At 35.4% G+C, this 24,840-nt stretch overlaps 1 protein-coding gene across 11 annotated transcripts in view; it reads right to left on the reverse strand.

The window, feature by feature from the left end:
- dmd (dystrophin) overlaps positions 1-24,840 on the reverse strand; it is a 91,826-nt gene that overhangs the window by 27,526 nt on the left and 39,460 nt on the right. For 10 of the 11 annotated variants that reach the window (XR_006250549.1, XR_006250550.1, XM_043236006.1 and 7 more), the window contains 34 exons: positions 23,823-23,975; positions 23,570-23,731; positions 23,217-23,327; positions 22,376-22,549; positions 21,992-22,147; positions 21,455-21,625; positions 20,923-21,102; positions 20,015-20,137; positions 19,057-19,227; positions 18,739-18,855; positions 18,314-18,448; positions 17,500-17,652; positions 17,087-17,257; positions 16,169-16,279; positions 15,828-15,973; positions 15,356-15,479; positions 14,680-14,855; positions 14,369-14,516; positions 14,104-14,235; positions 13,330-13,479; positions 12,399-12,479; positions 12,123-12,204; positions 11,825-11,991; positions 10,495-10,612; positions 9,748-9,959; positions 9,472-9,626; positions 9,012-9,201; positions 5,692-5,864; positions 4,501-4,657; positions 2,601-2,718; positions 2,235-2,503; positions 1,972-2,118; positions 923-1,001; positions 698-758 (listed from right to left, as the gene is read on the reverse strand). Coding sequence is in view for 9 of the 11 variants with exons in the window: in XM_043236006.1 (XP_043091941.1) it covers positions 698-758; positions 923-1,001; positions 1,972-2,118; positions 2,235-2,503; positions 2,601-2,718; positions 4,501-4,657; positions 5,692-5,864; positions 9,012-9,201; positions 9,472-9,626; positions 9,748-9,959; positions 10,495-10,612; positions 11,825-11,991; positions 12,123-12,204; positions 12,399-12,479; positions 13,330-13,479; positions 14,104-14,235; positions 14,369-14,516; positions 14,680-14,855; positions 15,356-15,479; positions 15,828-15,973; positions 16,169-16,279; positions 17,087-17,257; positions 17,500-17,652; positions 18,314-18,448; positions 18,739-18,855; positions 19,057-19,227; positions 20,015-20,137; positions 20,923-21,102; positions 21,455-21,625; positions 21,992-22,147; positions 22,376-22,549; positions 23,217-23,327; positions 23,570-23,731; positions 23,823-23,975 (4,973 nt within the window). In the remaining 2 variants the exon portion in view is untranslated. Of the gene's footprint in view, positions 1-697; positions 759-922; positions 1,002-1,971; positions 2,119-2,234; positions 2,504-2,600; positions 2,719-4,500; positions 4,658-5,691; positions 5,865-6,835; positions 6,985-9,011; positions 9,202-9,471; positions 9,627-9,747; positions 9,960-10,494; positions 10,613-11,824; positions 11,992-12,122; positions 12,205-12,398; positions 12,480-13,329; positions 13,480-14,103; positions 14,236-14,368; positions 14,517-14,679; positions 14,856-15,355; positions 15,480-15,827; positions 15,974-16,168; positions 16,280-17,086; positions 17,258-17,499; positions 17,653-18,313; positions 18,449-18,738; positions 18,856-19,056; positions 19,228-20,014; positions 20,138-20,922; positions 21,103-21,454; positions 21,626-21,991; positions 22,148-22,375; positions 22,550-23,216; positions 23,328-23,569; positions 23,732-23,822; positions 23,976-24,840 lie in introns of those variants that run through there. The other variant, XM_043236052.1, reaches the window with a different exon arrangement.

The raw sequence follows: 24,840 nt of genomic DNA on the forward strand, positions 1-24,840 counted from the left end.
CACCGCATAAAAAGGAAATCCATAACAGGGGCACTTTAATGGCTCACGATTAACCTAGGGTCAAATAATATACATGGTTTTATACATTAGCAATTTAACATGTGTGAATATAGGTACTGCATATTTGTGACCTTGGATAAGATTGCTTTGACATGAAATTCATTATAGAAATTTTGTTAAGCATTTCTACGTTGCAGAAAAATTCAGTTAAAATGAAATGCTAATAGTAAAATGCTAAAATCTTTCTCAATCTTTCCTGACGTATCACTTATTACAAAGAGAAAAAATACATAATTGGTTATCTGTATGAATGCGACATTTGTATATGCACTTTTATGTAAAGTACAGAACATTTAAATGGAAATCTTCCTGGTTTAATATGAAGAACAGTATTTCTGAGACTCGCTCGATCAGTCTTCTGTACGCAGAAGTTCTCAGCTATACGTGATGCACGCTGCTACATGCATTGGCAGAGCCTAATTTATCATCTCAGATTATTCTGCACAAATTTTCCAGGGTGATATCTCTGTTCGGAAAAAAGGTCATGGAAAATCACTTTTCTTAGGTAGTCTGCCGCCAGCTGTGATATATTTCTTAGTCTGGGAGCTTTCATAGTGTTGAAATTCAATTTGTTAATTCAGTGTGGACCTTGAATGTGCCTGACATCAACATGTGGGCTGAGTTTGGGAAGACTTACTTGATATAGTAGGGGACATTGTTGGGCGAAATGGAGCGTTCAAGAGGGCTTTCAACAGACGCTGTGTGCAGAAAAGAAACCCCGTTCAGGTTACCTTAATTGTAAACGCCTTCCTATGCAAACACCACACATGTAAAGTACCTGACTTCACAACTACAGAACTAGTATAGAACTATATTGTTATGGCAATAAAATATTCAAACAGAACGACAAACACACACTCACCATGTAAGAAATTCTGAGACTGGGGCCCCAGGTCCTTGAAGGCTGTGGACAGCTGCGTCAGGTGCTCCTCGATGGAGATCTATAAAACAGAAAAGAGTGACTAGAATTAATAGCTGTAAATTTAAACGTAATATCATTTATATACAGCATTTTATTTTTATTACTTTTTGGGGTCAGCTTTAATTTATATTTTCTGTTTTAATTTTATTTATTTTTTATTTTGTTTTGTCATTTTTATTGGTTTATATATAAATAGTTCTATTAAGCTTTAATTAGTTTTTTATTTTAGTTATGTTTTTAAGTTTTTAAATTTAGTATTTTAATTTTATTTTAGTTTTTTTAAATTAGTATTTCAATTAACAGAAATGATTATTTTAAAGTTTACAGTCACAGAAGGAAACGATGACAGCGACTGACAATGAAACATGTTAAACCTATTATACAAAACATGATTGTTTTTATGTTTTTGTCCTACTTCCTTTTATTAAATATGCCTTTCCTTGTCCTTTGTCAAATCTCTGAAGGACAGAACCTTTTTTTTGCATCTATTGCTGACACGTACACTTTTCTACAACTTCCCATAGATTGAAAAGTATTTTTTTTGACTGTTTTTGTTTGAAAAACTAAATCTGCGACCTGACTAGATTTCTAAATACTTGGTCCATTGGAATGAGTTTTGCATTTTAAACGTAACGTTAAATCAAAACTACTTTCTTTGTACAATTTCTTAACTTGATTCTCAACAGTTAACTGGCGCATGTTATTCCAAACGAAATCTAGTTTGTCTTTGTAATCTTTAATCAAAATGTAAGACCTTGCTTTTCATTTGAAACAACTGTCTTTTTGCTGATGTCACTAAGCCCATGTTAGCTACTGGATAATGTCAAACAATAGCAAAATAGCTAAGGCATTGTTTTGGCGCATTCAAGTATGGAGCACTTAATCATTTCCCAATGAATCAAATCAAGTTTTTTTTACTTGAAAATTCATAAAATTTAATTGCAAAAAGATCTATTTACATTGACCTTAAGAATAACAAGAACAAATACCTGCAGGAGCCTCCATCTCATGTTGAGATCATCAATTCTGCTCACGTTGTCAGGAGAGAGCTGAATGTCAGGTGGTCTAAATGTGGAAGCCAGTTGGTTCACCTGACTTACATTGTCCTGTATGGGAATTATCTCCTCCTGAAACGTCTGGAAAAACATATAAAATAGCAAAAAAAGCTAAAAAAATATATATTCTATGATATAAACATGTTCCTTCCAAAACATCTCATCCCTTACAACGTGTACAATGCGAGGACACCAACCTTCACTCTGTCTATGTGGTTTTGCAAATCATCTATGAGCAGGTCCCCAACCGGCTTCCAAGAATTCTTCACGGTCTCAGCCTGCCGTAGCTTGAAGTCCAGCTGATCCTGGGCATCCTGGAGCTCCATCAGCCTCTCCATGGCCAGTTCCAGCTGTTGCTGCCAGTCAACAGAAGCTGCACCCAGATTCTTCCATCGCACCGTTACATCCTCCACTTCTTTACGCAATATGCGGCCCACATTTTGAACCCTCTCCTCAGGACTTACATCTGGGCAGCACGCAGAAAGTATAACACAGTACAGGTTATAGCATCTGGAACTCCTTACATTGTGCTTATGCGTAAGGTCGGATTTCATATTTCATACCCTTCTGTCCAGGCCTCTGTTTCAGACCCTCATGAGGCATCTCGGCGAGGAAGGCTTTAGCATTGTCGAGCGTTCCATTGATTACTGGTTCTTTGGCACTCAGTTCTCTTCTGAAGCCCTATGAAAGAATGGAGACTTTGCTATCAACAGCACTGCATGTCACAAGGAGGGGTGGATATTTCTGCAGCTTTAGCACATATGCGAAAACCTGCATTTTACCCACATACTGTACACCCCCTGCAGTCACACTTAACCAGGTGCTATTTGTGCTGGTATAGTGACGCCTCATGCATATTTAAATTAATCCATTGTCATTCCTTCCTGGGCAAACATGCCTACTTCCTATGCAAATAGGAGCTCATTATAGAATGCACTGGATTCACAAATATCAATACAGCAGGATGCAATTAACACAGAACTGTTAGCCAATGTTTGTGTACATTTTCGTGCGATCCTTTTGTGAAAATTTAACTGCTCAGATCTTTCAGACATTCTTCTGGGCACATTTCCATGCAATACAAACTCGACTGTTTCTACATCATTGCATGATGTGCAGAATTCCTTTAAAGAACCAGGTGCTAAAATAACACAGATATTGCATGCCAGTGTTGTTACCTAACATAACAACAACTAAAATATTTAGAAAAGTAAAATAGTAAACTTAAAATTAAATATAAATATTTTAAAAAATAAACACAACAAAACAAAATTAAATAAAACTGAAAATATTATTAGTAAAACAAAACACTTAAGAAGTGTATAATATTATATTAGTAGTATATAAATAATACTAAAATAACAAAATCCCATGTTACGCTATCTGTGGATAGTGGTTTCATTCATTGTTTTTTTTTTTTTTTTAAGCAAACAAACCTTAAAAATGTTATCTCAATCTCAACCAATAAAATCTGAAAATCTTAAAATAAATCTGTAAGATATAAAGGAAAGTGCATCATGTATATGTATATATATATATATATATATATATATATATATATATTATATATATATATTTATATAAGTTAAATATTTTATTCTTAATTATATTTGCAAAGTATACATTTATGTGAAATGTTAAAATGATAATTGTCACTTTTATGTAAATGACAGCAGCATTTGAGTTGCATGATGTCCACAAGTTTAGGTAATAATAATAATAACAACAATAATACATTTATTTATATAGCACTTCTCATACATTTCCCAAAGCACCACGACAGTAAATACGAGTTAAAATACAAAATTTAATACAATATAAAAAAACCTCTAACCAAGTTATCTAGCATGATTCTGATCCGAAGACCGTCCTGTTTTTCAAGAAATCCGACCGAAACTTAGTTCACACGTTCATCACCATATATTTAATAAAAAACATTATGCCATAACCTTTCTGTTTTTAAACTTTATTTCCAAGTTAGAATGGATAAAAATATTCATTGCAGTCTCAGGCGTTTGCTCAGACACAGCACAGCTATGTCAATTTATTTAATAGTTTGCAAAAACTTTGTTCAATTAAATTTGTGCAGTGGCTTTCTTTGCAGCTCCTACACACATGCCAGTCTGCTTCCCGGTTAAGTGCACCTGTAGAGTGTGACAGTGACTCACGCTCACTGAGCTCCCTACACTAACTGCTCCACGACCGCATCCTGTTTACAGCGGCCCCTGACAGCTGATGGCCATCAGCAGATGTTAATTGGTCCGCACAACCATGCAAAGAGACAAGGGACTTTGCACCTCTCCTACGCAAGATATCATCTCCATCTGTTTAAATATTTAACAAGAACAGACTCCGATAATGATCACACTTGGGCGCAACAAAAGACAGAATGCATAAATCACGTCTCGAACGTCATTCCTCATGCTTTCAGTGAGGGGCGAAGAGGATGCGTCCTGGACTCACCTTGTGCGTAAGTAGCTGTTGGTGCACGCTCGGCACATCGCCCCCTACCGGCTTCTGCTTTTCTAGCTCCTCCCTCTTCAGCTGCATCCAGTTGAGCAGCTCTTGTAAGGACATGTGCAAGTGTTTCCACTGATCCACACCTGCATCCAGATAGGGCCTGACGAGTCGAACGGATGGTGAGATGTGATGAGTGTTAAATTACAAACGCCACTAGAGAGCACCACACTGTCAAGACCGCGACAGAATTTTACTAAGAAAGTGCTGAATAACGGAGGATGTTTCAGAAAACTCTGAATCTTGTTTTTGAATATGCATGAAGATTAAAAAAGCTTTTACCGGCTCTTTCTTCTACCGAGGCAAATGCGGTTCTAGAAGATGCTTTTTTAGCACTAATGGAACTCAAATTTGCATTCAAACATCGTGAATTTAAGCGTTACAGATTCTGGCTCCAGAAAAACTGCAGATGCGAAAGCGAAAAACAGAACGATTTTTACATTTGCTGGAAATATAAGTGGTGCAAAACACACCAACACGATGCTGATACAAGTTGCTGACGATAAAAAAATATACAATTATTAATTATTAAAATACGAAATCATAATTAAATGACACTTTTAAAAGTGTATGGTTCTTTGTAAATACCCAAAAATACTTAAAAAACATCGTTATCATTGTTACTAGTAGTAGCATGTTTTTTTTTAAAACAAATAAATCTAAAATAACTAATGATATATTTAATGTATTTATCATATTTTATTATAGATATTGGTAAAACTTTACAATAAGGTTAATTAGTTTTTCTTAGGTTAATTGTATTTCTGAGCAGAGACATATTAAAGACACATTAAAAATATTTCAAGTCAAATTTTACACACACACACACACACACACACACACACACACACACACAAGCATTCATCATTCATTTCTATAACGCAAACCATCCAGGCAAATAACAAGTGAAAGTGTAATATTTAATGTTAGGGAACCCTAAGTGTTAGCAATGCCTCGCAAGCAGGACTAAAAATAAGCTGGCTTATACTTTATATTTAAAGTCAAATAAATGTAATGGCTTGCACATAGTATTACACAGGCCCGGGGCTTATATATGATCACATTATTTTTCAAAGCCCGTTTCTGCTCTGCGTGAATTTTTTCCCAGGTTAAATATAGATGATTAATTTGTCTTACCTTATGCTCATAACTTTGTTACACAACTCATGCCACCGATGCCCCATGTCATCAAGCCGTTTTTGAAGCACCACGGCATTGTCTGTTGCCTCCAGAGATGACACGATACGCTGTCCGTTTTCATCTAATGAATGGTACATCTCCCGGTGGGCATCAATCTCTGCCTGGAGATCCTGCGAGGATTAAAAGAGATCACAGACATCCGAGTTACAGTTCACCATGTGATTAGGGATAAAGAAAGAGTTTCTTTTACTCCTGATACTTGTTACGTCTACTCTGTACAAGCTAACAAGATCTGCTTTTGGAACATGTTTTGTTTTAATTGAATATAACGTGCCTCGGTAATGTTCATTTATTTTGAACGGGAACATTTGCATTGTTTTGCATTGCATTGCATAAAAAATAAAATAAAAAAACACATTTTTGTATAATATAAGTATTTTTATATATAATTATATTATTTTAATTATTTTGGATGTTTCTGTTTTACATTATCATTTATTTTACATAAAGTTTTAGCAATTTTGCTGCTTTAGCATTTGTATTACATACATTTTTAATGTCTAAATTTTTATTTTTATTCATTTTTATTCCTGTTTTAATCATTTAGAAAATCAAGTTGAATTAAATGTAAATAAATGAAGAGCATTTTTATAAATGTTACTTTTAAGTATAACAACCTTTTTTTTTATTGTTTTTGTTTTAGTTAATTACACCCTGAATATATTATATTATAATCTTTAAAATCTTTATACAGATAAAAAAAAAAAAAAAATCAAGAGTAAATAATAGTTTCAAATGCTACCTCTGCTCTCATAATTAAAAATCGCATTTTTAAAGAAATATTTTAGTATTTCATAAGGTAAAGCAAGACAGCAGCATTTCAAAATTCATGTGCTTTAACCCACCATATTTCATAAATCACTACGAATGTATTGAACATTTTGAATACAAAAAAGGTTTTTTTCCTCCGTTATATTAGAACAGATTAACCGTTAACGAACCAACCAAATTCACGCATTTTCTCTGACAACATTTTAAGTGTTTGCTCCCGTAGTTTGAGATGGCACGTTCAAAGTCATGATGCAAGCCAAACAAATCCAAAGTCACGAAGCAACCGTGAAGCTGACAGTGAAGATCAAACCTTAACATGATACGTCTTCCTGTGCAACATATCCAATGAGCGAGCGACATCAAATGAATGGAAAACAGCCCGTCTGACTGTCTGCAGCGACAATCCTTTAATTCCCCACCATGTGGACGTGTCTGACGCGAGGCGAAAACGAGGGAGAAAGGGACGCGATGAGGATGAGAGCGAGGAAATGTATTCTGCGACCATGTGTCTACATGCGATGTGAAACGAGCTGCAGAATGCCAGTCGTGGAGGCACACTGGCCCTGTTGTTTGAGGCGCGAGTGGGCACTGCGAGCGAGGAATGGGTCAGAGCTGGTTTTCTGGGAGAACAGAGGCTTCTCTTTATAGCCCACGTCTTTGTCTGCCTCTTCATATTTAACTGCGTCTCTGCACCGTTGCCAAATGCACATATCTCCCATACCAGTGAGCAGCGGGCGACCTGGACAATGGACCCGTCAGTTTACTCTGCCTTCCTAATAAATAACACTTAAACTCCTGAGAACTGATAATGGGAATGGAGTTTAACATTATTTACTCTTCAGTAATACTGCTATAGTGAAAAACAGTACGCCATCAAACACTACACTCTGTACAAATGTTTAAGCCCAAGGAGGAGTGCTGTCCTGTCTATTTTTTAATGCAGAAAAGCTGCAGTATAGGTATGATTTATAAAGGTGTGTATGTATATTTTGTTTTGTTTTTTTCGTTTATATTTTTTGTGATAGTTAAGCCTAAGCGGATTAGCAATTTAGTGCAAATTATCCAAAATGGGCTACATGAAAACACTGCCGGGTGTTTGTGAGTTTATGAAATAAACTAAAATAAATGAACACATAAATGGGGCTTCATGATGTGATTATCGAATCAATGGCCGCTATTCAATGAAATAGGCCTGACAGTATAGCAGTCTGATTCAGTGCATGTTTTAGAGTGAAGCGCACAGAGTATTATATTATTATAATTACTAAGCAGGAATTATTCATGCTGAAAACTTACAAAAAGGTAGAACAAAGAGAAGGAGGTTTTAGTCTAAAAGGTAGCTGAATTTGTCTGCACACTGAAAAATTCAAACAGACTAAAAAAGGTGCAAAAGTAAAAAAAATGATTAAACTGCAAAGTGTATTAAAAGTGTATTAAAGAGTAGATGTTTCGGCCTATGCTTTCATGAGGATTATTATAATTATCAAACATCGGTTTTGTTTTTCAGTATATTTGTACACAATATATGTCTGTCCTTATTTTTATCTTTAATCTATACATTTTTTATTAGTGTTATAACAGTTACTAAATGCGCACATCTAAAAATATATATTAATATATTTATTATTATTGTTATTTGCTATTTTGTTCATTATTTTATATATTTTGAATAGATAAAATGCTCTACTAATAATAATAACAACAATAATGTCTAACAAACAAACAAAACAAAAACAACAACAACAAACTGGAAATCCTGAATCTCATCTATGTGTGTGGGTAGCAGGAAATGGAAAACTTGGACTGGAGCTGGAAATGCTTAAAATAAATGAGGGGTCAAACTCTATTTCATACACTGTGTCAAATACACTCCTTCTGGGTTTAAAACTGTATATTTTTGAGCATGGTCCTTCATGACATCATGAAGGGAAGAATTCTTCGGTTGGGGATTTCTCCAGGAGGAGTATATGCAAGGCCGACTCTTAAGCACTGTTTTTATAGATTTGAGGGAAAGAAAATCTTGTTCAACTTCCCAACAAATCCAGCATTACTGGCAGCAACGAAGTTCTGCAAATGTTGAGAATATTTGTTCCTTTCATTTCAGTGACAAAGGTTTTATAAACAAGGCCCAGTCCCGTGCTGGCTTTGTGCATAGTTTGGTACTGAAAGATGGAGCAGTCTACGAAAGCTATAAAAGATCCCAGTCATGAATTGGAACTGGAAGCAAATGAAGCTGCATTCAATTTCGGTGTTCTTTTGGCGATCAGCACTGTGCTTGTGACTCCTTGGCCGCGTTTGTTTTTGTGAAGCTGTATCTTTCTTTATAAATATGCTAAACCGTAATACTCTTTGGAGATATGAGGGATGCAATACTACTTTATAGGTACTTAAGATTAAGAGGAGATTGGGCAAAACTGCGTGTTATGTCCTCTTTAATCAAAGAGGGAAAACTGCTGCGACATACCCAATTTAGAAATACAGCTTACCTGCCATTGCTCAAGTAAATGGCGCACTGTGGCAGGGTTTTCCAGAAGTCCCTCCTTAAACGTGGCATCTTGTAAGACATTGGCTGTGGTTTCTGCTTCAGTTAACCAATTAAGAAATTTCTCCAGGTCCAAATAATAATGCTGCAACTGTCGCAGTCCGGCTTCCAAATCTGCCTCCTTGTCCCCTGCACTGAATTGGAAATGACTTTATTTTTATACAGAAAAAAGGCTAAGTTAAGCAGTACCTCAACACACATAATTAATGATTATAATTATTAGATCTGTTGGTAACAAATGCTTTAAACATCAAACCGCAGAATCTGGAACGGCACGCAGTGCTCCTGAAAGCACTGCATTATTTTCAGACTCAACAATACCACAAATGCTTCCTTTCAGGGAGAACGTTATTATATGCCACTCCACTGGGCGGTGATGCTGAAAGATTTAAACAGAAGCTCACCGCTTTTTGATGTTGGCCCAAGCTAGATTCATGCTCTCAGTCATTTGTTTAACTTTGCTTGTGTCATCTTCTGCATAAAGGGTCAGTAGTTTGTTTGCCAGCTCATTGGTGACATTCATCTGAGCTTGCCCCTGCTGGATATCCTTAGAAAGTTGCTAAAATAGAATAATACAGCATTTATTTGTAGTAATCATATCACATGCATTCATCTGCAGTTCATTCAAGAAACACAAGCACACAGACTTCACGAATTAGATATTGCTAATTCTACATTACCTTGACATCTGCATTTTGGCCTTTTAAATCATCAACGCTGTGAGAAACTTTTTTCCAGCTCTCCAGTTTTTCATTGGCTTTCTTAATGAGAGGCTCCACCCTCTTTCTGGCCTCCAGCCAATCGCTGGAGTCCTTATACATGTTCTGCAGTTGAAGGACCCTGTCCGTCAGCTTGGTGTGGGAATCTTCCCAGTGTGCTTGTAATTTTTCAACTTGAAATAAAAAGACAGAATGTGTCTAAGAAAGAAGTCTAAAAATCATAGTCATAGTTCAGATAATGGACTTTAAAATAAAATTTGTTTAAATATTAGATTGATCGATTGTATGATTGGTTGAGTGATAGACTGATTGATTCTCGTAATTGAAATAAAATACGATTCCATTTACATTTTTACGTTTTGGAAAAAAAGAAAGAAAAAGATAGTGGTGTCCATATAATTTTTTTTTTATAAAGTATGAGCAACAGGATATTACACATTTTTGTAAAAAATTTAATCCAAATGCTTAAACTCTTTTGTCTTACAGCATATTGAATTTTGTGTTCAATAGTGTTGCCTTATAACACTATACGACCTTGAGATGCCTGTTAAGACACAATCCTTGCCAACAGTCATTGTTTACTTCCTGCATTATTTCACAGATTCAGTTTTCCATCAAGCTGGTACAATGTTACAACCTTCATATCACCACAAATACAGTGTATCGCTGAGAGAGAATATGGATATGGATGAGGAAAAGCTGACTTACTGCGGTCTGTAATGGTTGCCCGTGTCTCAGGGTTATTGGTTTTGTTCTTCAGGTTCTGAGCCGCAGTGATTTGTTTGTTCAGCTGTGGGCATCTTTGCTCCATGTCTTGCAGTGTTGACTGTTAAATCACAGCAGAATTCTTTTACTACAGAGTTGTGTGGGATCTTGTGGTCTCATGAGGCCACTATATGAGCCATACTGTATATTTTTTTTGTATTATTTTAGTAAACCAAATACATTACTGATACAGTGATATTATTATTAGTTTATATTATATTGGTGATTAGTATTAATATACTAGGGTTGTCAATTTAACATGCTTGTACCAACAAAGTTAACATTTTTAAGTCATCTAACGTTGCATGCACTTGCTGATGATCATGATGCAGATTGACTAATTGTTTTGTAATCTATTAGAACGCAGTTACGTGAGCATAAAATTCAAGACACAAGGGCAAAAAAACAAAACAAACTAAATCTTTTTTTAAAATTGAATTTCCTTTAAAACTTATATATTTGATAGCATTATTATGCAATTCTAAATGCTTCACAGTCTGTGCAAATTAAATATACCTTAATGATTATGGCAACATTGTAACCTAAAAAGTTTTCTCTAATATCTATTCAATGATTTTCTCATTTAACACAACAGTGACTTTCTTATAATAATATGGTTTCACTTCTTACTCTCACTCACTTTTTGATGGTCCTTTTAACACATTTTGTTGACTGTAAGTAACAATGTACCAATGTGCCTGCTAAAAGTCATTGGCATGTTGGTAGAGTAGTAGTAGACTGCTAGGGTAACGGTTAGAATAAGTTACCATGTGCTAGCAAAGTTACTTAGAAGTATAGAATCTCTGTTGGGAGACCATCACAATAAAGAGTTAGTAGATATTACTAAAACCGTCTACTACACACACACACACACAATGTATACCACAACTATATTTTTAAACACCATTTTAAATTAAACTGTCTATTTTTATGCTGTGCCTTTAAGACAGTATATAATGCAATCTTCAAGGTTCTTAATTTGTATGATTTTTGCAGCTCAATTGAACAGTATTTTCCTTGAACGAATACCTTCTAATTTCAAATGTGAAAAGGCTAACCAATCATAATAGAGGTCATTAACATCTACTGTGTAGTTCTAAGGGCTATAGAAAGGGTGGAAATTGGTTATATTTTTTTTTAACTAAATTCTCTTTGCTGCTTTAGGCAGTCATGAGAAAACATGAAATTTTGTTCCTGAAGGACAGTAAACAGCAAACAAAGTATTTGACTGTGGAAATGAAATAAGAGCTGCAAGCTGACGCCACAAACTGACCTTGAGTTTCACCGTCATTTCGTTGATCTCGTCAAGATCTCCAACCATTACTCTTTGAGTCTGGACCATGTGATCCAAAAGAGTGAGCCAATCGTCAAGCTCCGTCCAGGATTTATTGAATTTATCAAGGGCTGCATCTCCTGCTGCACTACCAGTTAAAGTTACGGCTGGAAAATAACAAATGATCTTTCGTTCAGACTTTCAGACTTCCAACGCCACACAAGCAACATGAGATGTGTATGAATTTTAATAGCATATTACTGTAGCTTCAATCATCACACATTATTCGATTTGATACCTGCGAGCTGACATTTGTCTCGCCAGTCTTTAAGAAGAACTTGAATGGATGTCCAATCTGCACTGAGGCCATCAAATTGCCCCTGGAATACATCAATCCAGGAGAATTATATTAAATAAAGTTTCATGCCATAAAGCCGATGGACTGATATAGTCTGATATATTGCATTATGATACAGCAATGGTAGATATGACTGGGAAGTGTGCAGAGTAATCTAATATCATAGTCATAGTGATTCTGAGATCATATTTAATAATATCATGGTCGATTACACACCTTCTCCGGTTGGCATGGTGGTCTCTCTTTCGCCAAAATGGCTTGCACTGCTGGCCTCTTTTCCTTTACATCCTCCTCAATCTACACAAAATAAAGAATCAACAAAAAACCTCATTAAACAAGCAATATAGTCAAGGTCACATTTCACCACAATAAATAAACATATAATGAAACAAAAAATATGGGGGTGTATTTAGGGTTCAAACACTCCTTTGAAATCTCCTTAAGCTTGAAAAGGTGCAATAGCAGTGCCTTGACAAGCACCACTGACAAGGAACAAAGATTTGGTTTCTAGAAAAACAACAGTATAAAAAACTACATTCAGCAATGCACAAATCATAATCAACTGAGTACAGCCAAATCAGAGTAAACCAGCCACAAACAATTCAAAACCACATAAGTACAGATGTACAGATTTTTTTTTATAAGTTCAGTAACTGAAAGAACAAATGATTTCCTGAACCCATTAGTTCCATGTCTAGGGAAGCGAAACCCGTGTCTTGATGGGAGCAGCTGAAACTCTGTATGACTATGATGCTGGGAGTCTAATTAAATAGACAGTCTATTTCATCTAAAAACCCTCTTGGTGCAACTTTGAGAGATTGTGTAAAATAAGACCAGTGACTTGGTGACAGTTAAATATTATTATTTTCTTTTCTCTAAAGACCCTGACCGGCAAAGCAATGGGTCATTAAAAAAGTTAAATCAGACTTTTATAATAGAGTGCAACATTACGTTTTCTTTAATCCTTGTTGCAGAATGTAGGGATCAAATAAGCAACGCAATGCCAGCCATGAGCCTATACCACTGCGTCACACCAGGCTAAATACTACTGCCTAAATTTGAAACAAAACAGGTAGCTGTATTACGAAAGAGCAAGACTGTGGGAAGTGTGTTCTACATATGTGCTTGATCACGTCTGAGAGATTACCTTTGGGTCCACTGCAGTAGGGGACTGCTCAAGCTGACTCTTTGTAGTGGAGGCCCAAATTGAGAGCTTGGAGAGCTGTTCCTGGTACAAAGACAAATCCCTCAGGAGATCCTCGATTTGTCGCTGCTTCTCAGGAAGATCAGTGGACACCTTTGGAATAGAGAAAGAGACATTTTAAGTTCTTTGCAGTAAATCACTGCAGGAGGGAAAATTTCTAGAATGTGTTCAGGTGACATTTTAGACCAAAATGTTTAAAATTATTGAAGTATGAAAAATATTTGAGTAAAAATTGTAAAAAGAAACGTTTAAAAAATCTCAATTTTTTTAAAGAACAGAAAGCTTATTTATAGAACCATCATTACTTTATGACAATTTTTTTAGTGTAGTAACATTTTAAAATGAATTACACTGTATGAACAAAATTATTTAAAAACATCTATGAAGTATAACATTTGTAAAAATACACACACAGTATCAGTGTTTTACAGTAGCCTGAGTTCACTAGTTTTGAGGAATTAAATGAGAAATACGCTTAATTGTTACTTTAATAATGCAAATAAAATAAAAACTAATCTATTATGGGGTAAAATGCAACATGCTTTTATGTGATGAATCTTAATGTATTAGAGGTACGCTATTATGCATCTACAATTACTTGACTATTCAATGATAATGCACTCATTAGGATGTAATCACGCCAAGGTCACAAAATCATTGAGTTTAATGGGCCAGAGAGATCAAACAGTAGAGAAGGAAAGAAACGATTTAGATTACCTTGGCCCATCGCATGTTGATAACCTTTAGATGTTTCTCCAGAGGTTTGACTTTATCAGCTGGGAGAGATGAGCCTTTGCTGTTGATCTGATGAAGTGCTTGCTTCCTGCTTGGCAGTTCCACGACCCGAGCCTGAAGATTTCCACACACACATATTAATAATCTGCATGTCTTTGTTACTCATTTTTGGTGATTTGGGAGAATCAGAAATTTAATATGGAGCTAAAAGCATGTGTGGTATCTTTTTAAGCGAGTGTTTTTTTACCTTCACTTTTTCTAATGTTGCACTGAGCTGTTCCTTGTGACCTGCTTCCACAGGAAGTGCAGCCACAGCCTCTGCATCATCCAGCCAGGACTGAAACTCCCCCATGTCTTCATTTAACTCGGCAAGAACAATTTTTGCCCCTGCAGATCTAAAACACACAGCAGCAATATTTATGCATTCCTTCAAAATAAGGACAAAAGAGGGCAATTACGTAGGTGTTTGCTGCTCAAATTGAATTATGCTAAGATATTCAAACGTGTGCGGCTCTCTCACAAGCTGCCTGTATTAATGTGTCCTGAATTTTTACTAACCGTCTCTTGATCTCAGTGAGCTGGTTGGACACTTTGGCCCAGCGGGAGTTGATAGAAGCGAGCTGCTGTTTAATGTGGTCCCTGTCTTCCTTACTGCACTGTGGAGTCAGATCTGTCCCAAGAGCATTGAGCCCCTTCACTGCTGCTTCCTGTTTCTCCAAACCTCCCTGGAGCTCCTGGGAAAGTAGAATGTCGCAGTATGGATGCTCTGATAACTAATCTAAAATGACTTACTTCCTAAAAAAAAAAGAAATCTGGTAACACTTTCGATGAAAGCTTTATATAATGCTTTATTACTAATAACAGTTATTAGAAAAAATATACTCAAATGTAAAAAATTCTATCACTGTCATATTGTTCCAAAGCTGTATGACTTTCTTTGTTTTGTGGAACATAAAAGATTATATTTTAAAGAATGTTGGTAACCAAACAGTTTGATGTCCATAAGATGAATAAACATAGAAGTCAATTGGAACTGAGTTTGATTATCAACATTCTTCAAAATATCTTCTTTTGTGTTTTCTAAGAAAGAAATGCATACATTTTTGGTAACACATGAAGGTTTTTCGGTCAGCCATTCCTTTAGTAGTAGTCTGAATATTTTATACACAATACAATTTGTTATATATTACATTTAAATAATAAAATTATAGCCACAGATTAAATGTATGATTACCTTGAGGTGGTCTCTATTATTTATGGGGTCTTGTTCATACTTCACTATCGTCCTCTCAGCATCTGTGAGCCAATTGTCAAGCGTTTTATGCTCCTCACTGAATTTCTTGGCTTTTTCAAGGCGCCTGGACAGCAACACAAGTACACAAACACAACGTTTGTCTAAAGATAAAAAAAAAATCTATATTCGTATGTAAAATGCTTATGTTAATGTAACCATTAATTATAAAAGCATTTAAAATTATTTCAGCTTATTTAGAACGATTTTGATTCAATCTGTCAGCAAATGTTTTTTTATTTAATTTTTTTATTTTTTTATTCAATTAATTAAAAACTATCGAAAGGTTAATCAAAACTATCAAATGTTGTTTTCGTTAACAGAAATAGTTAAAATGCAAATATTAAAAATTTAAAATCCCAAATTAAAAACGATGCTTTTGCAACTGAAGTTGAAATAAAAGCTTCGTCCTTACACAAGTCGGTCATGATAGAGCTTTTTAAGGTTTTCCCAGTTGGTTCTGAGCAGCTGGACCAGTAAACTCTCCTCTGGACAAGAGGCACCTCTTCCTAGAGCCTCCGTCACTGGACTCTCCAGCTTATCCAGATTAACTTTAACCTCCTATATCACATGCAACACAACTGATTAAAACATTTATTTTAGTTTTACTGCTGTTTCAACGGTGGGTGTAAAACAAATTGTGTTTATGTACAGCTCACTAGCAAATCAATAATGGACTGAATCAGCTCTTGGATACAAAAAGGCATTGGCTAATAAAAATCATTCTTAGAAATGAGACATGGTTTATGATATAACCTTAAGGCACTTCTCTTGTTGGGGAACGTTGATAAATGCTGCAGACCAGCGCTCAGGAGAGTTCAGGAGAGCTTCGTTTTCGGCGATACACTGCAGCAAAAACTGAAGCTCCTGAACATACGAGGATGGAGAACAAATATGTCTCATTCAGTTTTACTTGGATGAAAAAAAGATCAGTGAAGAGCAATAAACAGATGGAAGAATTAATGTTCTGCATACAACTCGACTGTTTTTAATCCCTGATTAAATCAATGAACCATAAGATGCAGCACATTACAGTGATTGTAACAGGAAAATGAGCCTAAATACTTTAGTATTACATTTTTTTATGTGACCCTGGACCACAAAACCAGTCATAAAGGTAATTTTTTCATACATCATCTGAATGTTGAATAAATAAGTGTTATAATAGTGCAAAATTTGAACATCTGCAATCTGAGGGTGCAAAAAAAAAACTAAATATGGAGAAAATATTGTTGTCCAAATTAAGTCCTTAGCAATGCATATTACTTATCAAAAATTATATTTTGATATATTTACGGTAGGAAATTTATAAAATATATTTATGGAACATGATCTTAATATCCCATACAATGCATTGATTGCTATTGCTACAAATATAATACATAGAATGGACACACAGTGGTTGAACTAGGTATTACAGTCCAAAGATAAAATATCTGCAAACGTGGTATTATGCTTTAGTAGAGTCAAAAACCTACTTACAGCCTCTTCAAGGCTAGTTCAGAGTCACATATTAAATATGCATTTTCTATATTTACATCCTTTTTAACACTACAGAAAATTTCTAAATCTTTAATATTGTTGCATATACATATTCACACATACTTTGTGGTTTATAATTTGTTACACCAACATTTTTTGTTTGTTTGTTTTTACCACCAAGACCACACTTACACTTTTGTGGCGCACTTTAGTAAAATGGACATCCAGCTCCGCCCAGCGTTTATTGACCGGGAGGAGGCGGGGCTCCACCAGCTTGGCGGCTCCGCCCTCTGAAAGCACGCGTCCCAATCCGCGCAAGTCCTCCAACTTCGGACGCTGCTGTTCAATATCAGAACCAACTGCCTGATGGAGAACATACATCAACTCTTTTTTGGTGGATAGTCTTGAAAAATCCTTCAAGTTCTTAAGAAGGAAGCAAAGGGACTTAAAGGACACAGCAAGTCCCTTTATACTTAAAAAAAAAAAACAAAAAAAAAACATCCCTGGTGGGAAGAACTTTGAAAAGGCTACTTTGAAAAAGCTAAAATATAAGAACATAAATAATAATTAAGACTGGTAGTGTACACAGAAACTTTTGCTCTCACTTTCACTCGGGGCTCCTCGGGAGGATCAGGAAGCTCTGCTAAGGTCTTCTCAATTTTGTCCAGCCACTGCATCATGTCATCTGTTTTTTTACAGAACTGGTACCACTGCGAGGCAAGAGCAATGGCCTTCTTCTTTCTAAGGGCTCTCAGATTCTATAAATGCAAAATGAATATATTAAGACTCTTCACATATGGTACACTCATACATCAGAAACAACGAACAGTACGTCTATGACTATATAACCCAGCAAAACCCTAATCCCTATATCTAAAATGACTGGCTGCTGATATTATAAAAGTAACTAGTCCAGAAAGTAACCCCACCCTTGATCTTAGTTTTGACCTTGTTTCTATCCTACCATAACCAAAGTGTGACCTTTCTCATTCCAGCTTTGACCTTTTCTCTGACCTGAATAACTAAACAGGAGTTCAGCCTGATACTGACCTCACTGACTGACTGTACAGAATATAAATCTTAAATATAACAACCCCATTGTCATTTTTTAAGCATAAACATATCAACATGTTGTTAGATTTCTGCTTAAAACAAAATAAATAATTTATAAGATACATTTATAAAACAAAAATACTGATGAGGACATTATTTTGGCAATGTGTAATCAAACTAACAACTAACTGCTTTTGCATTACTGCAAAATTACATAGTATGGAAAGTTAGATGTTTGATGCATTTGTCCATGGTATGTACATAAAGAACACATTCAAATTTAATGATGTGTTATGAGTCTAATATCAAGAGCTTGTAAATGCATCAAATGTGTACTTAACTTGTGGCAGCATGCAAAATAATTACCTTCAGAGTGTCATATTTGTCATGAAGGAGATTGTGTTTCTCCCGGACAGCCTCTCTTTTCTCGCCGCTAGGAGTTCTCCTGAGGAGATTTTCTCCTTTTAAGAACAGTTCATTTAGGGCATCCTCATCTATGCCCTGTGAACGAAACAGCAGATAAAATTTGCAAATGATGTCAGAAGCGCCATCAAATCTCTCCGTCTATCTATTAGACAATTTTCAGCCGTTAAAACCCACAAGCAATGCAATGATGTACTGTGCCAGCATTTGTTACTCATGAACCAGATCCATTCCCTGAAACTCATTATGTTTCTTGTCATGAGATCTTTACGATAAGCTCGGAGGCTGTTTCAGCCTTTCGCTGCCCGTGCGGTTCCAGTGACTGAAATTAATTTTAGCCAAAGAAACAGCTGAGAGTATTTTCTTACCGCATCCTCCAGGAAATCTTCCTCTTTTAGACTTTCACCTAATTTAATCTCCTCGTCCAGCACCTGGAGCCATATATTAGCCTGTCTGTGGTACTCATCTAACTCTTGAGAGGAGGCCTGGAAGAAAATATGATCAAATATATAAAAATCCAATTATACACACACAAAAAAAAAAATCTATTTTCTAAGTGGGATAATAAGACAATGTCTCTGATGAATTTAACGATCAACAAACGAAGAGAAATCAGTCATGGCTTTACATATGCGTTCTATATTTTTGTATACAAATATCAGACACACAGCTTTTCATAACACTACCTGTCCAATTAAAATCCTCTTTGCAACAATGTCAAATCGTTGATTGAGCTGTTCTAGCTTGGGTTTCACTTGAGCTTTACAGTGTTCCCCTCTGTTCTTTATGAGGTCTTCTGCCAGAACCTGCACTGCTTCAACCTTCCCCTTCATCTCCTCCAGCTCCATCCGCAAACCCTAAATATTCAACAATAAGAAAAAAAAATCTGTTTTAGGGAAATAAAATAGAATGAAATAATAAAATATATTAGTGCTGTCAAATGATTAATCACATTCAAAATAAACGTTTTTGTTCACATAATATGCATTTACTGTGTATATTCTATATATATATATATATATATATATATATATATATATATATATATATATATATATATATATATATATATATAAATAATGTAAATATTTTTAAAAAATATACTGTGATTTTTGATGCAATTAATCATTTGACATTAAATTTATATGTATGTTTTTATTTTTTATAGCAAAAATTAGAAAAAAAAAAGCTATCTTCATTCTTGGAGTTACTAATAGCATGACAGAGGTTTATCTTCAATGTTAGTTTTGTTTTTATTTTTTATTTTTGCTGTTACACCACTGATACGTCATATGGGTAATACATAACCTTCTGAAACTTTAAAATGCACATAAACTAAATCTACAGATATAATTATTTTGGTAGTCAGTTGTAGAAAACATATATCATATCATTTGCAAACGATAACAGAAAAAACGATCAATATTTTTTTTGTGTGCGTGTCTGTCTGTCTGTTTTGTTCTCCCTAATGGCCTAATCTAGAGTTTTATTTGCTGCAAATTGCTTCCAATTAATGAGCCATCAAAACATTATTGTCATAGAAGAGATGGATAACTGTTTATTTAATTTGATGGAAAAGTATGGCTGCATCTCTGGTCCTCGGTGATGGGGAACAGTTGGTTGTGAGTGTGTGTTATGTGTTACTTTTATAACGTGCTCGACACAGCCCTGGCTGTCCATCTCGTCCAGTGTTTCTTCAGCATGATCCATCCAGGTGTTGATCTGAGAAATGTTCTGATCGAGTGTTTTCATTTGACTCTGATAATCCTGGATGACAGATGAAGAGTTATGTTTACATTTGGCTGGTTGGCACAAAGGAAATTTGTAGCGCAAGGAAATTTCATGTCACATTAAAGAAATAGTTCACCCAGAAAATGAACATTCTGTCATTGTTTACTCACTGTCGTCTTATTCCATTATAACTTTCTTTCTGATGCTGAACACACAAAAAAAAAAACTACATTTGAAAATGGTTTTCCATGCCATTTCCAATAATACATATAGCGAAATATAGTAGAAGGTTGCAAGGAACACTTTCATGATTAATTCATGAGTCTTGTGCATCCTTTTTTGACATAAATTTAATTTTACGATTTCAGAAGACTGATCAGCTTTTTTTTTTTTTTTACAATAGCAAGTAAGTCATACAGGTTCAGAATTTTGTGGGTGAAATATTTCTTTAATTGTTTTATTATACCTTAGAGGCCAAGACTTATCTCTTGACATGCTGTCCCTCAGATATTTATAGTTATTTACAAAGTAGAGCAAGGAGACAATATAGTCAAAAAGATAAAAGATGAGAAAAATGATGGAGGAAACAGCAAGTAGTAGAAAGGTAATAAAGAAGAGCGGGAGATAAATGTGCTTAACAGTTTCATAACATTATTGCCGCCTCCAGAAACCCCTGTCTGGATTTAAAGGAACAATATGGAGATGTGAAATTGAAAGGAAATGAATTTAGCCTTGTAGGGCATATTTAGCATAAGAAATATTTTTCCTAAAATGAAATGACTCAGGAAAGGGTCAGACGGTTGCTATGAATGGTTGCTCACCAGCAGGAGTTTCAGCCACTGCTCGCTCCGTGACGTCACTGCGATCCAGTTGCAGTTGAGCAGACTGACCTTGTCATCAATCAGGTTCTCCTGGCTTCGAAGTAAACCCTTCAGGGTCTCTGCCAACTCCCTTACCAGTTTCAGCTGTGGCTTATGACGCTCAGTGTCCTCCTGTGTCGCCTGCGTGGAAAAGATGATGATTTAATAGGTTGTTTTTGACCTTTGCTTGTCAAAAATGAAGTAACTTTAAGTAAAAAAAAAAAAAACACACACACCCACCTTCTTGGAAGTAGAACAACATTCTAATGAACTAGCGATTCACAATTTGTATTTTATTAAACAAAACACAACAAAAAATATATTTCTGATCATCTAACTTGGTGTCCTACTGAAAGGCATTTTAGATTGGAAAAACATGGAGGCTGGTAAATGATAACAGGGCTGTCATTTTTTGGAGGAACTTTTCCTTTAATGACTAGCAAACTGTTTCAAACAATGCTGCTGAAATGAAACCAGTCAAGTATTTATTTACCTTTGCCCAAGCCAACTCTGCATCCAAATCGCTTGGCATGCCTTCCACTGAAGAGCGGCGCGTCAGTTCCTCATCAGTAGTTGCCAACCATTCTGTCAGACCGTTTACCTCCTTCCTAAACTTCCTTAATAACTTTAAAAGCTTCTCCAGCTCCTGCTTTCCTTCTGTTACCTGCACAGAGACAGAAGTTTTCTAAATCAGCCAACAAGTGTTCAGTGCAAATGGAAATCCTTCAATACCATTTCAAAGAAGTGTATTAAAATATATAATGTGTTCAAATGTTTGGATACTGTGTATACTGTATACAGTAAAAATAATATTATTACTCTTTAATTTAAAAAAAAAAACAGATGAGTAATAGATCTTTAAAAGAAAAGCATTTATTTGAAACACTGCTGTTAATTTAATGCATCCTTGCTAAATAAACTGGCCCTAAAATTTTGGTATTTTGAATAGTCTGCCAGTAACAACACACAATGATTAGCTGTGTGTCAAACTAGAACTACATGTCTTGCATTTAGCTTTGCATTTCCTCACCTGTGAACCCAATTCGTTGTATGCGAGTTTAAGGGCAGTCAGCCTGTCGTCCAGCTCTTTGGGCTGCTCCGTTTGCTGCTTCTGCACAATCTGTCTTCCCGTCTTTATCACTGTCTCCACCTCCGATTTCACCTCACTCAGGTTCTTGTAAAACTTCTACATGGAGAAATAGAGAATTTGGTTCAACTCTGTGTGATATTGGTGCCTGACAAGAGCCAAATAGCAACATATGATTAAACAAAAACTACAATTAAACAGTTAGAAACCAGTAAAATTAGAACTTCAACAAATCACAGAACAAATGTCATACCGTATAAAATAATCAGTTCAGTCTCCACAACTACTCATGCATTAACAATTGATGTATTTTTAAAGGCTACCCACCATGCATTGCTCCAACTGTGACTGCACCACCTCCTGCTCCACACTCCGAATACTTAGTACTCCCAGCTTCCCTTTCACCTCCTCTAACACTCGCTCACATTCCCTTAACCGTTGATCAAAGTTAGCCGGCTTTTGGAAAAGCCGGAACTTGCCTTTAACTTGCAATAGTTTATCCTAAACAGACACAAAAAAAGGCATTTCTTAAAAGGTAGGTTGCTTGTTTGTTTATTATTTGATGAATGCATTTAAGCAGTGTTGCAAGACACAACGAAGTCTCACCAACACAATGCATGGGACTAATTTAATTGTTTCTGTTGAGTTTTGACTTGTTTCTGTCATATTGTGACTTATTGGTGTTGTGCTATTTTAATCGTGCTGTGGCTTGTTTGTCATGTTGCGATTTGTTTCCATTGTGGTGTGTTTGTATCAGTGTGTTACAGATTATTTCTGTCGTTATGCAATTAGTTTTAATTGTGGTAGTGTTAGTTTTGTTGTGTTGTGACTTGTTTTCCATTGCTTTTTTGGTTTTTCCCATTGCGTCGTGCTAGTTTTGTGGTGTTGTGGCTTGTTTCCATTGCGTTGTGCTAATATCAGTGTGTTATGGATTATTTAAAATGTGTTTTTTTAATTTCATTGTGTTGTTGTAGTGTGCGAATTTTGCTGGGTTGGGACTTGTTCCCATTGTGTGGTGCTAGTTTTATTGTATTGCTGCTTGTTTCTGTTGTTTGTAAACATTTTGTTGTGTTGTGCACTACATGGCCATTGTCAGGAAGGATCTAACGACACATAAAAAAGACTATATTAAAAATATGAACAATTATAAATGATCCACGACTCTTACATATGTTGCATCAATCTCTCCAATCACTTTCTCCGATGCATCAACCTCGACAGCCTTTTTCTTCATGTCTTCGAGAGTCACCTCATGACCATTCAGCTCAGTCTGAATTTTCTGTTTAATGAGATGATAATGATAATAATAATAATGCAATAATTAATTAAAAAAAATTAACTAATTAACTAAAATAAATCAAAGATGTTACTTGTAATTAAAATATCTAAATAAAAATATATACTAAATAAAATATACAAACCCTAAGACCTGGTTTAAAAGAAACCAGCAAAATAAAATGAAAATGAAATAAAATGAATTGAAATTAAATAAAATAAATTGATTTGACTGTATATTAATACCTGTGCCTCCTGAGGTATCTGGGCAGCATCTATGCCATCTGCTATGTAAGCAGTCAAATGTCGGTCAGTGGTGTTCAGAGAGTCCTGAATGAGGCGCAGGGTTTTGTCGTTCTCCTGGGCCCACTGCAAGCTCTTCTCCAGCTGCTGTCGCCTTTGTAGAGCCTGATATTGACATCAGAATGCAGAAGTGAATCAAAACATGAGAAAATCCAGTGAATATACCTAAAGTTTCAGCTGCTGCCCGAGGTCTTACCCTTTGCATTAGTTCATCCCAGCGTGTGTTATAGTCCTCCACTTTTTTGTGTATGAGCTCATCGAGGACTCTGCCATCCATAAGGGTCTGGGCTAATTCACGGATCTGGTTGCGATTATATTCAGGATGCTCTCTAATCATGGTGTCTAAAGACTGGAAGGGAATGGCATTTAGATGTCATTTGAAAAACATAAAACTTAATAAAAGATGCTTTCTATGGTAATTGTGCAAGATTGAATTTTGGTATGACCATTTTATCATCATAAGTGCATGTATAAGTTCTTAGGAAAGAAAAATCACAAATTAGATCCATTTAATATCTCACATTTTCTCCTAGGCAACAGTTCTGGTAGCATTCCTCATTCTTAAAGTAGTTTTGGATAAAAGGGTCTGCTAAGTCAATAAGTGTTTTGCTAAAATCTCCTAATTCTCACTTTTGTAAAATCCTCTAGAGCAATAGTTTTTTTTTTTAGTTTTTTTTTATAACTGATGTAAAATAATTACTCAAAATACTCAAAATAGTTAATATTTCAATAATTTAATAAACACATTTGCATATTAGTGGTTCTCTCATGTCACATCACATGCTAGTAAACAAATAAAATATTTAATAACTTTTAGTAAGCGTTTAAATTTTAGACCTTTTTTGGGGGGGTTTATACAGGGCTGCACGATTTTGACATAGAAAATGAGCGTGATTTTGAAAAATATTGTGCTTCATTTTTTTTTACTTTTACATTTTTCACTTAAACTATAATTTTCCAACATTTTAGTTTCGACTCACAAAGCCCTGTTTGGAAAACACAGTTTCAGACGAGATCATCAACAATCATCTGAGAAACGTCTGAGACAAAGTGGAAAGTCCAATACGAATGGCATTTAGGCTGGTGTCCTGCAATATGAAAGAGTAACCTCTAAACAATAAAATGTTCCTCTGAGACAGAGTGACCTTTCCAAGTTAAGCTCTTACCTAAAATGAAAACTGTGTCATCATTTACTCACGTTCATGTCACCTGAA

Source organism: Puntigrus tetrazona, chromosome 1 (assembly GCF_018831695.1).
Source record: "Puntigrus tetrazona isolate hp1 chromosome 1, ASM1883169v1, whole genome shotgun sequence".
Taxonomy (NCBI): Eukaryota; Metazoa; Chordata; class Actinopteri; order Cypriniformes; family Cyprinidae; genus Puntigrus; species Puntigrus tetrazona.